Source organism: Sminthopsis crassicaudata, chromosome 2, assembly GCF_048593235.1.
Source record: "Sminthopsis crassicaudata isolate SCR6 chromosome 2, ASM4859323v1, whole genome shotgun sequence".
NCBI classification, from domain to species: domain Eukaryota; kingdom Metazoa; phylum Chordata; class Mammalia; order Dasyuromorphia; family Dasyuridae; genus Sminthopsis; species Sminthopsis crassicaudata.
In genome coordinates, this window is record NC_133618.1 from 39,820,585 (window position 1) to 39,837,933 (window position 17,349).

A 17,349-nucleotide genomic window follows, 5' to 3' on the forward strand; every position below is an offset into this window, starting at 1 on the left:
CCAGCCTTTCCTATGGGGAGATTTTACTGTGCTCCTTGGAATTCAGAAGAACATAAAAGATTTCAGACACATAAGCTAAAGAACAAATACATTAAAAAAATTTATCTAAGAAATATCGTAATCCCTTTAAACTTCCCCAGAGAATGCTGAAAGTCCATACCAGTTAAAAAGAGACCCAGTCTTAGGATCATAGACATTAACCAAGAACTTGCCTGACCTAATGCATTCTTTTGGGGACCATTCCCCAAAGATTTTTTTAATTGAGCCTTTATGAAATCTGATTTTAAAAGTCTCCATCAATTCACTTGTCCTCATTTTCACAGAAAGACCATGAGGCCGCTTGGGGGTATGTGCATTGAGTGCTAGGCAGGGAATTGGGAGGATCAGAGTTAGCTCCTGCCTCAGAAGTTGCTAGCTTGGTGATCCTGAACAAATCATTTTTCACTTGTTTGCTCCATCTGTAAAATAGGACTAATAATAGTACCCAATTACAGGATTGTTGTGAGGATCAAAAGAGAGCATATGTAAAGCAAAGCGAAAATGTTCTAAAAATGCTAGTTGTTGTTATATTTAGCAATATATGTAATATAGATTTTCCTTCTCTCCCTGTATCCTTTATAATCTTACAATTCTTGTTATAACCCCATTTCTTTAATTTCACAAGCTTATATTTCATTATAGTAGGCTTTCTTTCTATATCGCAAAAATAATAGATTTTGTCACGTCAAACTTTTGTTGGTCAATGTGTGTGGTAGGATGGAAAATGGTCTGAAGATTGGACTATTGTTCTTAAAGCACAACATAAAAAATGGTTTTGTTTCTTGTTTCTTGTCCACAGCCCATGGAAATGGAAGTTGGGACAGAGAAGAAATTGATGATCAAATTTGACCCTTGCATCCGAAGCGATTTGAACCAGTGGGTAGCAGAAGAAGTCCTGTCCATCAAGTATTTAGAGCACCCGCAAGTGGACTATGTGAACCTCCGGGGAGAAGTGCATTTCCCCAACCTCACCTTTGAGACCATGGAAGTGGATTTCGGCTGCATCCTGAATGACACGGAGGAGATTCGATACATCCAAATGGTCAACTGCAGCCCTCTGGTGGTGAAATTCCGATGGTCCTTCCTGGTGGATGACAACGAAAACCAGATAAGGTAATGGTTGCTTCCCAGTTTGTGACCCCTTTTTGTGGAGCTTCTGCTTTGGTCTTGTCTTTCTTATGTGGGGGTTAAGCCCGATGCATTAGTTCTGGTGTGTCTGTCTCTCTGTGAGCCTTCCTGGTCCAGATGGCCGATCCTCTGGCCAGGGGGACTCTCCAAGAAACACATTTCATCTTAATGAATTCAGCGCCGTCCAGGAAGATGTGGGTACCCAGTTCTGAGGATGGATTAAGAGAAACGTCTCTGTGTGTTAATGTGTTAAGCTAATGTGCCATGATCAACAAATTCATCAGGCTCACACATATCCAAAAGGAGAGATAGTCATGGGTGGTTGGGTTCCATGCCTTAAAGTTAGAGTGCTTTGTGGCCACTGTGCTCCTATTCAGAGTTTCTTTGATCCCCGACCTCAAATTTTAAGAACACAGCTGTTGTTCAGTTGTTTTCCAATAGTGTTCGACTCTTCATGACCTCATATGGGGTTTTCTTGACAAATGGTCTTCCAATTCCTTCTTCCTGTCTCCAGACAGCACTCTATTCACCAGGCTTTCTCCTAAGGTCAATCAATATTAAGATGTATCAAAGTTAATTCTAAGATCCTTTGATTTTTATGAAGAATAGTCAAATGAGAGTAAAGCAGAGAAAAGTAGACTTTAGGATATCAATTTTGGAGGTGGCCCTTTTGTTAAATTAGATTTTAATTAAATCTAATTCTGAATTTCATTTTAATTTTGGAAATATTCCTTTGGGAATTTAAAAAATTATTTAATAAAATAAAAATAATATAAACTAAAATAAAATAGATTTTAAAATTTATCCTTTCAGATAAAATTATTCATCTACTCCTATGCTCACTAGGGTTTTAATGTTTCAGAATATGTCTCTCTTTTCTTTAGGCAACTCAAAGGCAGAATCAGTTTTCAGATTTTAATTAGCCTGACCTTCATTTCAAATGCCCATTGTATCATGAAGGCACCTCCCAGTCCCTTTCCCAAGTTGTTAGTGCGTCTGTGTGATTCCTATTTTATATCTGACGATCAGAGCCTGTTCTTCAGTTGTGTGCCATTAATGAAGCAATCATGTGCTCTCTCTGGAGTCTCCAGTGGGTACCTAATGACCATCCAAGGCCTGTCTTGGAGTGCAGTTAGCACTCACTGGATGCTCATTAAGTGGCCCAGAGAAAATATAAGCAATGTAGCATAGATGGTTTTTGTTTGGCATTTAAATATTGTCAATATTTAACATTTTAAATAATTGTGGGGAAGCAAGTCCATCTGGAATAATGGGCATTGCCCATCTTGTTATATGGACTGATATTGATATGACGCAGCTTAATGAGTTTTCCAACTGGAGCCAAAGGACATTTTTTCCTTTTCTGTGGAAACCCAGGCTCTGCAATTAAAATCGTGACATTTAAAACCTGTATTTAGCCAAAGCTCCATTAAAATACTTAGTGTGGCGTTGGTTTGTTTCTGCATAAACTGATTTTGAGTTCTCCCTCTTCATTGTTTCCTTTTTTGATTCTGAGTGCTGTGGGTACACAGGAGTTTGCACAGGGAACGAACTCAGAAACTGAGACAGGAGGAAGTTGCTCTTCTGAACCAAGTGGAAGGAAGGCTCCGCCACAATTGAGTCCAGTTCGGGCTCCTGTTGCCAGCTCTTCCATGTTGGCAATGTTGTCAACAAGCATTATCAGAAATAGTTGGTTTATGTGTCTTGAAGGAGAAAAATAAGTAAGCAATTGTCTCATTTTTCTTACAGTCAAGAGAAGAGATATAATATTGAATAAACTGAAAACAGAAATGCTAGGTTTTGTCCTCGACTCCACTGATGATCAGTAATGGGATGTGCTGGTGATGAAAGCCTATTACCTGGCATCCAGAGAGGAACTGCGGGCTCTTTTAGGTGAACGCCTCCTTTAAGCAGGGGAGCCTGTCAATTGATCTTCTATTGAACTCTTTGTAAACAAAAAAGGAGATTGCAATCAAGGAAGGTATAATGAGCCTAGGGTGCACTGGAGTCTGATCCCAATTCTGCTGATTTCCTCATCTGCATAATGAGGAGCTTCGATTAGATAATTTTAATGGCCCTTCTAGCTCATGAATAATTATAATAACCATAACAGCAATATTGATAACATATTAAGTATTTATAATCGATTGATGATTTAATATTTTGGCCATCACCCAGAAAATAACTATAATTACATATGTATATATGAAAACTTACTAAATTATTCTATTTTGTTGTTTAATATATGTAATCTTAAATCATCCAATTTTTCATCATAGGTCCTGATTTTCAACCCTTTTTACATTAGTCATGATCCAGCCAAAATGGCCCTTCATTGTCCATTCACACTAGCCGTTGTCCGGTCATACTGGCCATGACTGGTCACACTGGCCTTCCTCAACATTCCATTTCCAATTCCCTACTTTTGACTGGTTGTCCCTCCATTAGCAGAGATTTGAAGAATTCTAGACCCCCTCTACACCATAGTAAGAACTTAGAAAATGACTTTTTTAATGGAGGACCTTTCTATCCTATTGATTCCATGTTGATTTTCTCATGGGATGCAAGAACTGAGTCCTCAAATTTAAGAGCTTTTTGTTTGGTACGGTTTGTCACAATGGTTTTTCCTCTTGTTATTAGGGGTCACCAATAACCAGATTAGGAAGAGAAGGAGGGTAGTACTAGGTTGACAAGAAAAAAAAAGAAAAAGAAATGTTATCATTCACCAATGTTATTATCAGACCACAAAGGTCCATTTCTTTGGTGAAGTGGTGAGAAGGCATGGCATCTTTGCTTTTCTGACAGTCTCATCTTCCTTCACTGCCAGGCCAGCGTCTTCCATCCATATCAAAGTGAAAGCTCCATGGAGACTTTGTAATTGTTAGGTTAGCCCACATTTCATAGGGGGAAGAAGGTTCCTTGCACTTTAACTAGGAATGCAGGTTGGCAAAAGAACAATTATTAGATGCCTCTTCGTCACAATAACAACCTTCCACTTTTAACTAGAACTTTCTTCATCTTTATAATACAGAAGAGAGGATTTTCCTTTTTGCATTTCTTAATAGGCTACTTGGTTGGTAGATTCATATACCTGTCAAATTCTCACTTGTCATAAAAAGATTAATAAGAGATTACTGAAAAAAACAGTGATGATGATAAGTGTACAGATTTATCACAGAAGGTTATGATTCTGATTTTAAAAACATCTCCCGCAAGAGGATCCACAGTTTCCTCACTTGCAGTCTTCATACTCCGTTGCCAAAAAAGTGAGATCAAATGAAAGGCTCCTTCCCAGGAATACTGCACTCAAACTGGAAGGAGAAAAAGCGTATGTGTTGGTGTGCAATAAGACATGTTTTTACTGACTCCACCAAATGGCAACACACTCAGTCTGTCCTTGTAACCGAGGGACCAGGGAGCAAATACGTGCACAGAAATACGTTCCTTCAGCTGAGGAACAGCTGCTCTGGTCAGCAGGATGAGAAAATGATTTCTGTGGAAGATTTATACAGAGATGGCCCAGAGCTTCAATCGGCCTTGCCTTTGAATGGGCCAGACTGGCATCCTGAATGTCAGCAGGGAAAGAAAATATTAGCTTGTGAGGATGTTTGCTTTTCAGAGCTGGTTACTGAGAACCTGAGAGGAAATCGTACCTTAGAACAAATGGGCAGTGGGCTCATCAATAACAGTCTTAACAGCACTTTTCCAAATAAGATTGGGTACCATGTTGGGTGGGGCATATATTGGGGATTATTATAAAGGGTGATGTGTCCCCAAATGGACTTCAGCTAGCTCGAGAGACCTTGAAGATGAAGGTATCATATGCCAGGGGTTAGGGACTAGAAACCACAGCCGTATTAGTCCACAGTGCCACAAGAAATTCAGAAATCTGCCCCCACGCTCCTTCTGTTCACCCCATTTTTACTAACTTTTTCTCAAACTGGGGTCAAAAAAAAACTAAGTTTGGGGAATGTGCCTGTTTGAATGGCTATTTGAGTGTATGCACTTATTTTTATGCTCCAAATCACTACTGATTAGAGAAATGCAAATTAAGACAACTCCAAAGTGCCGCTTCACACCTCTCAGACTGATTAAGATGACAGGAAAAGATAATGATAAATGTTGGAGGGGATGTAGGAAAACTAGGATACTAATACATTGTCAGTGAGTTGTGAACTGATCCAACCATTCTGAACTCCAATTTGGAACTCTGCCCAAAGGGCTATCATACCTTTTGATCCAGCAGTGTCTCTACTGGGTCTGCATCCCAAAGAGATCATAAAAAAAGGAAAAGGACCCACCTGTGCAAAAATGTTTGTGGTAGCCCCTTTTGTGTAGCAAGGAACTAGAAACTGAGGAATGTTATTGTGTGTGTGTGTGTGTGTGTGTGTATATATATATATATATACATATAATGAAATATTACTGTTTTATAAGAAAAGATAAGCAGGATGATTTCAGAAAGTCCCAGACAGATCCACATGAACTGATGCTAAGTGAAATGAATAGAACTAAGAGAATATTAGACACAGCAACAAAAAGATTATGTGTTGATCAATTCTGATGGATATGGCTGTTTTCATCAGTGAGGTGATTCAGGTCATTTCCAATGGTATTGTGATGAAAAGAGTTATTTGCACCCAGAGAGAGGTCTGTGGGGGCTGAATTTAGATCACAGCATGGTTTTTTCACCTTTTTTTGGTGTTGATAGTGTTTCTTTGCTGGGTTTTAAAATTTTCTTTCTCATGGTTTTTTCCCTTTTAATCTGATTTTTCTTGGGCAATATGACAAATATGGAAATACATTTAGAAGATGTGCATATGTTTAACTTATAGTATAGTAAGATTACTTGCTGTCTAGGGAAGGAGGGAGGGAGAAGGAAGGAGAAAAAGATAGAAGAAAAGGTTTTGCAAAGGTGAATGTTGAAAACTATTTTTGCATGTGTTTAGAAAAATGAAAAGTTATTATTAAAAAAGAAAAAAATCAAAACCAAAAATAAGATTATTAATTTTAATAATAAGCACTTTTTTTCCTTTGGCCCCCATCCTCTAGTTTCCTTGTAAGACAAGAAAGGTCTCCTATCCCTTTAAACAACAAGTTCTTACTTTCAAACTTTGCATTCAAGAAGTTAGAAACAAATAATAGCAAATAGCCATGGTTAACGTGTAGTATTTAACTAGCCTAGACACACAGATAAACATAATTCTGTCCTTCTCGTGGTCTCAGAGGGAAAATGGGAAGGAAGGAGGTAGACAAGCAATAGTGAACAGGGAACTCTCCATAAAGAGGGCACTCTGAGAAGGGGTTCTTGGGCAGTTAAAATGAGACCTCTTCCAGCCTGTAGATGCTGGGTTATTGCTTCCGCCATCTTGTTCTAGAATGCACGATGTGGCCAGCTGAGACCATCTTGAAAAATAAACTATCATCTTATTTTTAATGAACCACATTAGACTAAGACACTTTCTTTTAGCTCAACTCCAGTGTTCCTCCTTTCAGAATGTTTTTCCCAATCTCCCCAAATAAAAGTCACCCCTCCTCCCACAAAACTCCCTGACACCCTTTATATACCTGTCTTATGACCTCAATACCTGACACATAGTATAATGAAGAATTCTCTTGTGCATGCAGGTATATATAGCGAAATCAAATGACCTAATTACCCAGAGTCACGACATTCAGGTTAACAAAAAAAATCTGACCCTACAACCAATAGGAGATACCAGAGATAATATCACTTCCCTCCTAGAACTTCAGCCATACAGAGCTCCAGGTTATGACACACCCCACAGAAAAGAGTCACATTTCTCAGTCTTTTGAATGTTCAGATTTAAAAACATAGGATTATAATTGTGATGATGACTATAAGCAGCCTACCGGGGGTAGATAGGGCAGAAGACTATTCAAGTGATTTTTATCTTTGATATTTCTAGGTCATATCGCTTAATGTTTCAAAAGATATAAGTCAAAGCTAGACTTATTTGACCAGTCATTAGCCTAACTGGGGATGCTTGAGAGGAAAGTGGAGGAGTAGTTACACGTTTTCAGATGACAATGCTAACATGGGCTTTGCATGTAATCGCAATATGTTCACTGATGCATGAGATAATTACTGCATTTTTGAATAGGCTTCTGTTTATTTTTTTCTTATCTGTGTTTATAATGCATGCTTTGTTGATACATTAGTTTGCTAACTAAGCATAGTTCTGTTATTTCTTTTGCAAATGTACTGTCATTTTGGTGTATTTTTTAATACTTCTACTGATGTTTACTTTTACTTTGCTACTATCACTTGTGTTCTTAGCTTATAATGTGCTTTTTGTGACCTATGTTTATAATAAGATATAAGTATTTGTATAAAGTATATATATATATATATGTACTTTATATATATTTACATATAAGTAATATATATGTATGTATGTATATATAAATATAAGTCCTATAATCATTAAAGCAGTCTGTCAAAGAATGCTTTGCACTATTCTATATCAATTCTACATCATATATCTTAAGTGTTCTAAAGTATATAGTCCCATATCTAGAACTGGTATGGGAGCTTGGAGGTCTACTTATAGGACAGAATTGGATAAAGTAAAATTCTTAAGCACAAATTGTGTTTGAAAGTAATTTAAATACAAAAAAAAAAGAGAGAAATCAAATGATCTGGCTCTCCCAGGGAGAAAAGTCTATCTCTCGGCTCAGCACATTCTCATTGGACACCTGTGAAGGGAGCCCTGTGGAGCTGATTTTCCCTCCCCAGATTTTCTCTGCTCAGGAATTTGCAGCCATGAAAGTCTGGGATCCAGATCCTGAAGAGAGGCTCTGCGTGACCTTTTTAGTGATAAATAACATTATTGACTGTTTATGAAGGCCTGCTGATTTCTGCTTTGGGGAACTGTGCTTTGATATCCATCATGGCTCAGCAGAGGCACCGACATTGATTTAGGGATCGTTGCTGTCTCTCTCACTTCTTGTGCACCCAAGGAGAGGAGCTGTCAGAGGAAAATTAGTGGGCAGAAAATGGCATTTATTCCTTTTTGCTCATTGACCCTCTCCACGGTGGCAGTGAAGGTGACATAATCACCAAGAGCTCAGAATTACAGCTCTATATTGCAGCGGGGCCCTAATCCCCCACTAAAGGACCCGATAGATGCAGGCCTATGAGCAGCTCCATCCATCTGTTTCAGACCCACACTGCCATTCTGTTCCTCTCCGGGATTTTTAAACTCCAATTTTGTATACCTGGCTCTTCCACTCTTCCCATGGTGGATCTGCCCAAGCTATGACATCATTACTGAATTTGCAGGCTGGAAACCATAGCCCCCAGTTTCCCCATGACCACCATGAGGTCTGTCACGGGGCTGTCCCTTCATTTGTGGCTTTTAAAGGGCATTGTCAATTAAATAACGAGACTGTGATTTCCAAGCGGAAGCCTCTGAGATTCCTTCCCACTCCAGCTCCTTGATTCTGATTATTGGACATCTTATCCTGGGTAATTAGGATGATACTGCAACTATATGTTTTCTGTTCTCTGATTTCTCTCACCCCAGGAATTAGGTATTTTATCAATGGTATTTAACCAGTGTTTAAAGCACAAGAGGATGAGATGGAATGCTCTACTTTCTCTTGAGGAGGACCTGAAGCTCAGTCATCATTTAATATTTTTTTTTACAAAAATCAATATTGGCACTTAGCTATATATAGTATTATTTGTCTTTTTCTCTTAAGACTTATGTAATTTTGGTAGTTTCTGCCATGTAAATAGTGTTTTCTATTAATGGTTACAGAGAACTAGTGGATAGGTTCATCCCTAAAAATGGACAACTAAAGCAAGGAATGAAACATGATCTAAGTACATTTATGTATGTGTGTATACATATATATATACATATATATATATGCATATATATATACACATATAAGGTGTGTGGAAAAGCTTAGATCCATTTTGAACTCTTTATGCTATTAAAGTTTAGAATTGCACTAAGTCTCTTGGGATGCCCTGTATAAAAATTAGCACCTCATTAGCAAAATAACAGCATAAATTCTGAAACTAAACTTCAATCAGTCTTGGTTTGATAACTTATCATAACACAAAGCAAGATTTTTTAATGCAAAAGCTTAGTCCCAAGAAAGGTTATTTTCTTCACTAACTCAAATGACTTAACTAAACTTTAGTGTTCATTTCTACTCTCTTCCAAGTCTTTCTATTACACATATAGTGCTTCCAGCTCTCCCTTTAATAACCTCCCAGCAAGTAGCTTGTAGCTTAAGTGTTAGGAGCCCTTAGAATTTTCTCCTTCTGCTTGAATTAATTAACAGTTGCTCATAGCACAGCTTCCTCCCAAAGGTGCGCAGCTCTTGTTAATTAGCTAGTCCCTCTCCAGAAAGTGAGATTCTTTGCTAATTCTCAGGACAGATTGCAAATCACCTTTTCCCTATACCTATTAATATTTCCCCTATCATCTTCTCAGAATTCAGCTCAAGAAACATTTATTAAGTGCCTACAGTATACCAGGCGCTGTGCTAAGCACAGGGGATGCAAATAACAAAAAGACAATTCCCGCCTGCTTATGATCTAACCGGGGAAGACAACATATAAAGGGAAGCCGGAAAGGGGGGAGGGAAGGGAGACAGCGAGGGCACCCAAACAGGGGCATCTTGCTCCCCCAGGAAGAGCTCAGATGTAAAGTGGACCAACCTGGGAGTCCCAGCTCTACCCTCAGTAAAGGAAAGCTGTGGGAGGGATTTAGTACTTCCCTCTCCAGCCCAAAGGCAGAGGGAACCAAGGGCCAGGATATATCCAAGGCCTGAGTCCACAACAAGGAGAGGAGGTTAAGGGCTCAGCTCTAACACCTACCCACCCAGCTCGACAAAGACATTGCTTTGTGATCTGGACTGCCAATTCTGGCGAACTATGTATGACTAGAAGGTAAAATATGTGAAATAGAATAGTATGAAACAAGCCTAAAAAGGTAGGTTGCAGCCAAATTATGGAGGCTTTATTTACGTTCTAGTCTGAAGAGTCCAGATTTGATCTCAAAGGCAACAGAGAGCCACTGGAGATTGTTCTTGGCCAAGCTGGATGATACAATAATATTCATGATTCAGGGCTAATAGTTTGAAAACTAAGTGAAAGAACAATTAGAAGGGGGAGGGGAAGTAGAAGCAGGGACACTAACAATTGGGAGGCTAACAATAGGCTGGAGAGATGGCATGGGTCTGGACAAGGGAAGAGCCATGTGGATTCAGAGACGAGGCTGATGGAGATGTTGGATATTGTGAAAGTAGAATCCCAGGACCCACAGCTACTGGTTGGACATGGGAAGGGTCCAAGATGACCAGGCTACAGAACACCAAGGGGTACTTTCAGCAAGGATAGAGGGAAGCTTTAGTGGGGAGGATAATGAGTTCTGTTTTAGACATTTTAACTTTGAGATACTCAGACTCTCAAATCTCAAGTTGTTTGTAGAACAAGAATCCACCATCCTGAGAAATCAGGTAGCATCACACTGGTTTTCATGACATAGTAGCTTGTGATAGGAATGTTATCAGAAGTACAGATACGAGGGAAGAACATGGGACCTATTAGAAGAGATGATGAGCAATGCTTCGGCAGTATTTAAGTACAGAAGCCTTCTTGTTGGCCAGGGACATCCCTCAATCACCTTCTAATTCTGAGTATTTCGACTATTTATGAAATAAAGTCCATACTCCTTCATGCCTACATGATTCTGATAACCTCATTCTGGCCATTTATTTCTCTAGCAGTGGAAATTACACTGGATATTATTTAATTCTGTAAGAAATATTTTGCTATGTGCTGGGCGTGCAATGCCAAAAAAAACACCAGATTATCTGTTTCTGAAAACACTTGAGGGAGAAGTGGATGAGGGTCTGGTCTGTGGAGCCAATACAGTTATTTCCACTTCCTAATCTAGCAGCAATTTCTAGGCTGCTTTTTGGGATGTTTCTGCTCCTCATCAATGAAAAAGCAAAGAAGCAATCTCAAGGAGTAGAGATTAGAGGAGGAGACAAAGCTCTATAGCTTATCTTTGGAGTACCAATGATCTTGAGTGAATTTTTTGTACTGAGTTTCCTATTGTTTACAGAATAAAAATAAACTTCTGACTGGAGTTGACTCTCGAGTCTTTCCATGATCTGACTACCCAATCTCTCTTTCTTGCACTTATTGCTTCCATGCTCTTACCTTCCTCTTTCTTTTTTTCTTCCCCTTTTTTCTTTTTTTTCCTTCCCTTTCTTTTCATTCTTTCCCTTTCATTTTTTTCAGAAGCCTCCTTCTCTCTGAAGCCATCCCAGAAGATGCCATCCTTTCTCAAATGTTCTTGAGTACTTTGTCTGGCTTTGTTTTGCCTTCATCAAATCCTCCCATAAATTGAATTGTGTTGGGTTGCTTTGTGTTCTGTTATCACCCAGAAATATCTCTCCACCTTCTAAAGAGATATGTAAGCTCCTCATTGGCAGGGACAATATTAACTTTTTCTTTCCTTGCATATAGCAGATGGCTTAATAATGGTTGTTAAATTGAATTATACTTATCACACTAAAGTCAAGTTACGGAATGTAGAGTTAGGAAGTAGCCTAGATTTAGGTCATAGTGGTAAGAGTTCAATTCTAAACAGGAAATTGTCCCTTCCCTGTAATACTGAGGGACCTTATGGAAGTGTGTTTCACATAAATTTTTAGTTAGTCATAATGATAGCTTCCATTTTTTCCCATTGCCCAATGACTCTCTTTGGCTCAGGGCACCATCTGTTAATTTAGGGAACTCTGAAAGAAATCAAGAATTAGTTAGAAAGGCAATAGAACCTTGTGTTTATCTCAGGACTCTTTGCCCTGAGGTAGGGAAGGCAGCCTAATGTCCTTTCCCCAATTTGATCCAAGCTCTAGGAAGATTAGGGTGACATATCTTGAGATCAGCTCAGGACATTCACAGTAATGGAGGCTCTGATGACTTGAAGTATTCAAGGAAATTGTCCATATTCATGATACCCAGATGGAAAATTTCCAAGGGAAGGTAGTTCATGTTCCCTTTCCTTCTGTCTGGTCTTTCTGTTTCAGTGCATAAATCAGAGAGTGTTCTGCCCCACTGGGATTCAGACCGATCTTACATTTTTCCTTTTCTCTTCATAGCCTATGCGTCATGCCTGTCATTTGAAGACCAACTCTTCTATATGACTAATCAAAATTAATACAATATTAGGTATTAGCTCAAGGCAGAATTTTTTTCTTTGTTTTATAATCAGAAGGTAATAGATTTGTGTAGCCTCTCTTGCCATACCCATTCTTTTAATTTTTAATAACAGGTTTTTTAAAATTTTTATAATAGATGCAAAGATAGTTTTCAACAATCAGCCTTGCAAAACTTTGTGTTCCAATTTTTTCTCCCTCTCTTCCCCCTCAGCTTTCTCCCCTAGATAGCAAGAAATCCAATATAGGTTAAACATGTACAATTCTCCTAAACATATTTCCACATTTAATATGCTGCACAAGTGCCATACCCATTCATGAAGGTTGGTCCTAGAGCTTAAATCTCAGACATACAAATCAAAAAAGCCCATGATATGATTTTGCTTATTTTATTGATCACTAATCGGTGCTTCCTTTTGCTAATCTACAAATCAAGACAATAGATGGAGCTTTGGTCTTAGAGTCAAATGGGGCCAACTTGATACATTTCGGTCCCCTGAGCCTTGCTGTATGGCTTTGAGCTGGTCAGATGCTGAGCTCAACCTTAGGCGACTCTCTTAAGCCATAGCTGGCTTGTGATCTGAACCATTTTCTAATTCACTATATAAAATCAAAATAAAATTGTCCATGCTGCCCAAGTTTCCAGTTCAGGTATTACAAAAACAAGTAGACAAATTTCAGAAAATTTGAGTAAACATTCTTTGAGCAAAAGCTCTGTTACTCTATAGGTCCTCGTCATGGCTTCTGAAATTTTGTTCAGTTGGATTTATGACCCAAACAGAGGCAACATAGAGCAGGAATCATTATTTCTACTTTTGATTCCAAACCAGTGAAAGGTGTTCATTCATTCCACATTCATTGCTTGAACCTCTCCTATGTGGCTAGGACTCTCTGGAAGATGTAAAAAGAATTTTTAAATCCCCTACTATGATATAGTTTGTAGGATAGTTAAGGAAACAAAACCTGAAACAGGAAATAGGATTCCTATACGTTCTCTAGCGTTGGAGTGCCTGACTTTCCCTAATTCAGTGTAGGTTGTTTGAGGTAATCAGTCACATAATTCACCACTTACATTCCTAGCCACACTCATTTACTGAGTGATACAAGAAATATATACGTCCAACAGCAAAAAGATGTAAGACCTGGACCAATATAAATAAAAGTCATTTAAAAAGTGAAAATATGCTCCACGCAGTCCCCAAATGGATTCAATCACATATACTTCCCCATATATAAGATGGAGATGAAAGCCTCTGGGAGGGGGAAATTTAGAAAGAGATGGGAAAACTTTTCCCCAGAGGATTGATTGCTGCCTTGAAGCTCTCACAGCCTGTTTGCTCATGGACTCAGTATTCGGCTAACTCTCTCAGATCCTAGGATATCTTCATGATATGATACAATTGTGGGCTCTGGATGTGTGTGATGCTGGGCAAGTCACTTCACTCTGTCTGTCTCAGTTTCCTCATCTGTCAAATGAGCTGGAGAAGGAAACGGCCCACCATCCTCTCCAGAGTCTTTGCCAAGAAAACTCCAAATGGGTCCCAAAGAGTCAGACGTGACTTGACTACAACTGGTCAGCGTTTAACCTAGTTGCAATTCAGAGACACTCCGTCTGTTATTCCTTAGATAATTGTTTGTGGTTGCTCTGCTTCCACTATTTCATTTCAGAGTTTGGTTTGGTTTTTCAGGGCTATTTTTTTTTGCCATGACAGATTCCTTATTAGTGTGTGGATGCAATGTCAGTGGGAAACATCAGCCTTTCAAGGCAGCTGTGCAAAAACAGCTTCTTTCAAGGGGCAGGGAGAGAAGGGAAGGAGGGCTATTAGTCTGGGAAATACACCCATCTTTGAATATCCCTGCTTTGTTTATTTACTGATCTAACTCTTAATGACATGTTTATGTTAATTAAACCCTACACACACATGTGTCCACTCACACTTCAAAGCTCCATCAACTGAGTGATAAACATAAAAAGAAAAAGAGTCAAAGGAATGTCGGATTTTCTAAAAATCTCCAAAAAGCTTTGAAATTTCTTCTGAGAGATTTCAGATAACTGGGCGTCTGGCAGCCTTTCCAAAAGAGCGAGACTGTGGGGACACCTTCTGGGGCTTCCAAAGAACTGGCCAGCTCTCAGGGAAATGGTAAAAAGGGAAAACCCTCCCAGGAAGAAGTACCGGATCCCATTTCTTTAGACTTCTCTGCATCTTTTGCAGAGACAGAGCTTTGCTGGGGGTGGAAGAAGTGTCAGGTAGAAGCAGCCTACAATCTTGATCCGATTCTGGAGGCAGGTGAAGGTGGATCTTCCCTGTCTAAAATAGAAGAGTTGGGAGTCAACTTCACTTCATTACCTCAGAGGTGTTCCGGAGAACCAGGTTCATTTTATTTACATTTGTGACCTCTAATGACTTTAAAAAATAAAAAATACAACAGGATTCAGCTTTTGTCTCTGTAGATTATGGTATGAAACTACCCTGAGAAACAAGGACAGCTCTTGCCTAGATCCTGAAAAGATCTCTGAATATAGCTGTATGTTCAGCTATTCCTTATCACCAACTGCAGTTTTTGAGGGTTCTTCTGGACAGATAACTGTTTGGGACTGAACCCCCAATTCAACTATTTCATTTCAGACCTTTATTTTTTTGGCCACCTTAAATAGCATGAAAGAGACTCATTGTTAGCTGTTTCTCATGGATGCAATGGTAGTGGAAGGCATCCAGAAGCTTCAGCTTAACATCCTGTAAGCTCCACGATCTAGATGGGCCACCCTTGCTTTGCCTTTGTTGTTGACTATGCTCTCAGTTATCATTTCTCTGATTTTATTCCCTCATCTCCCCTTGGCGGCACTTAACATTTGGAAGCATTCTGGTGCATTTGGAAGCTTTCTGGTGCATTTGAATATCAGAAGGTGAACAGCAAGGTGTTTTCCATAATGGGTGCTTGCTTGTCTCTACTTGCCTTCCCTTCTGATTTGACAAAGCAAGAGCTCCGAAGGCATGGAAGGCACAGAGCCAGCCCCATCTGTTTCAACCAGCTATTTGTCTGATGGTGTGGGAGGATCACATTTGTGGAAGCCCACAGATTCAAGGCCAGGATGATAAATGTGGAAATGTGTCTGTGGGCTTTGCACATGTGCTCACAGGCTCGGTGATAGACACATTTCTAAAAAGACTTACAGTAATGATAATAATTCTGTTTGCCTTAGAAGAGGAGCCAATTTGCTGTGTAATCTGGAGCAAGTTTGCTGTGTGTAGAGGCAAAGGAAATAAAAGGTTAAAGAGATAAAATATGGGGAAGTCAGATGACTGAAAACAAGAGTATGAAAATCACCAATAAGTGTAAAGATGCTGAAAAGAGAAGGAATTGTGTAGAGACCATCTCTGCTAGTTTATGAATCCGGAATTTTGGAAATATTGGGTAGGCTCTTAGGAGTTCCATTATACCGTAAGAAGGGGCATTCATTCAACATTTAGGTAGTGAAAGAATACAAGTATTCTGCATAGTAGGAAAGTAACTTCATATGTGGAAGATGCTGATAATAATAATAATAAAAGCTAATATTTCTATAGTGCTTACTATAATCTAGGCACTATGTTAACTACATTACAAATATCTCATTTGATCTTCACAACACTCTGGAAAGGAAGAGCTCTTAATATTCCCATTTTCTAGATGAAGAAAATGATGAAACAGAGATTAAATCACCCAGTAGTGATCACCTAGTAGATGTTGGAGGCCAGATATGAATTTGGGTATTTCTAGCTCAAACTTATGAATTGTTTATTAATAATAATTGCATTTATTATATTCAATAATATGTAATAATTTATATTATAATAATCATAATAGCCAAACATTTTTAAAATATTATCTTTTTTTGATTCTCAAAACAACTGAGAGGGAGAAGCTATTATTATTCCCATTTTATAGAAGACGAAACAGATTTCCCCTGGTCACATGGTTTGTTAAGTGTCTGAGGTAAGATTTGAACTCAGGTCTTCAGATCTAAAAGTCTTTCCATTTTCTTCCTGTTTCAAATGGATTGACCCAAGCTCATTCATGCTCATAATGGGGACAGAAGAGGGAACTTTGTTTCTTTAATATTAGTGACTGGTAAAGATAAAGGCCACTTGACTTATGACTATTTCTCTCTGACTTTTCAATAGAAAATTTGTTTTAAGAAATGCATCTGTATAAAAGAAACTGAATGAACAATTGACCACTGAGATATTCACAATCCACAAAACATCTTCACATATCTTACTTCATTTGAGCTTCATAACAATTCTAATACTTAATAAGTACTTAAATTTAAATACTTATATGTAACATATTTGGATGCTATATTATAATTATATGCATATGTATTACATATACAACATAAGTAGAATTATACGTATAATTCTATGTGTTAATATGCAATGTATATATGTTATGTGCATTAATTATATGTATTAACATGTAATGTCTATGTGTGTGTATAATTATAGATTTATACATAATATATATCAATGGCATATGTATAATTATATGTATATGTAATACAGATGTAATATAGGTAGATAGTATATTCTAATTCTACATATTAATATGTAATATATAATATATGCATTAATTATGTGTTAACATATAATGCATATATATATAAATGTATGCTGATGGTATATTTGTAATTATGTGTATTAATATGTAATTATATGTTATATGTATAATTATAAACATATATAAGTATCACAATAGAATAATATTATCCACAGTTGGCAGATGAGACACCTGATGCCAAGAGAAATTAAAGGATTTGTCCAAGAATATATAAATGGTCAATAGCAGAGCTGGATCCAGAGCCCCTTTGTCCCAAGGTCCCAGTATGGCACCCCTCCTGCCATATTCCCTTGTACTGGGTACCATCCAGTCTGCTCACTACACAAGGCCCTGCTGAAGCCTCATTCTGATGCAGGTGGTGGCCCCTTTCTG

The 17,349-nt window shown here is 38.3% G+C and overlaps 1 protein-coding gene across 1 annotated transcript in view; it reads left to right on the forward strand.

Annotated features, from left to right (window-relative positions):
- HYDIN (HYDIN axonemal central pair apparatus protein) overlaps positions 1-17,349 on the forward strand; it is a 414,007-nt gene that overhangs the window by 249,599 nt on the left and 147,059 nt on the right. The window contains 1 exon segment of the mRNA XM_074285934.1: positions 839-1,152. Coding sequence (XP_074142035.1) covers positions 839-1,152 — 314 coding nt within the window.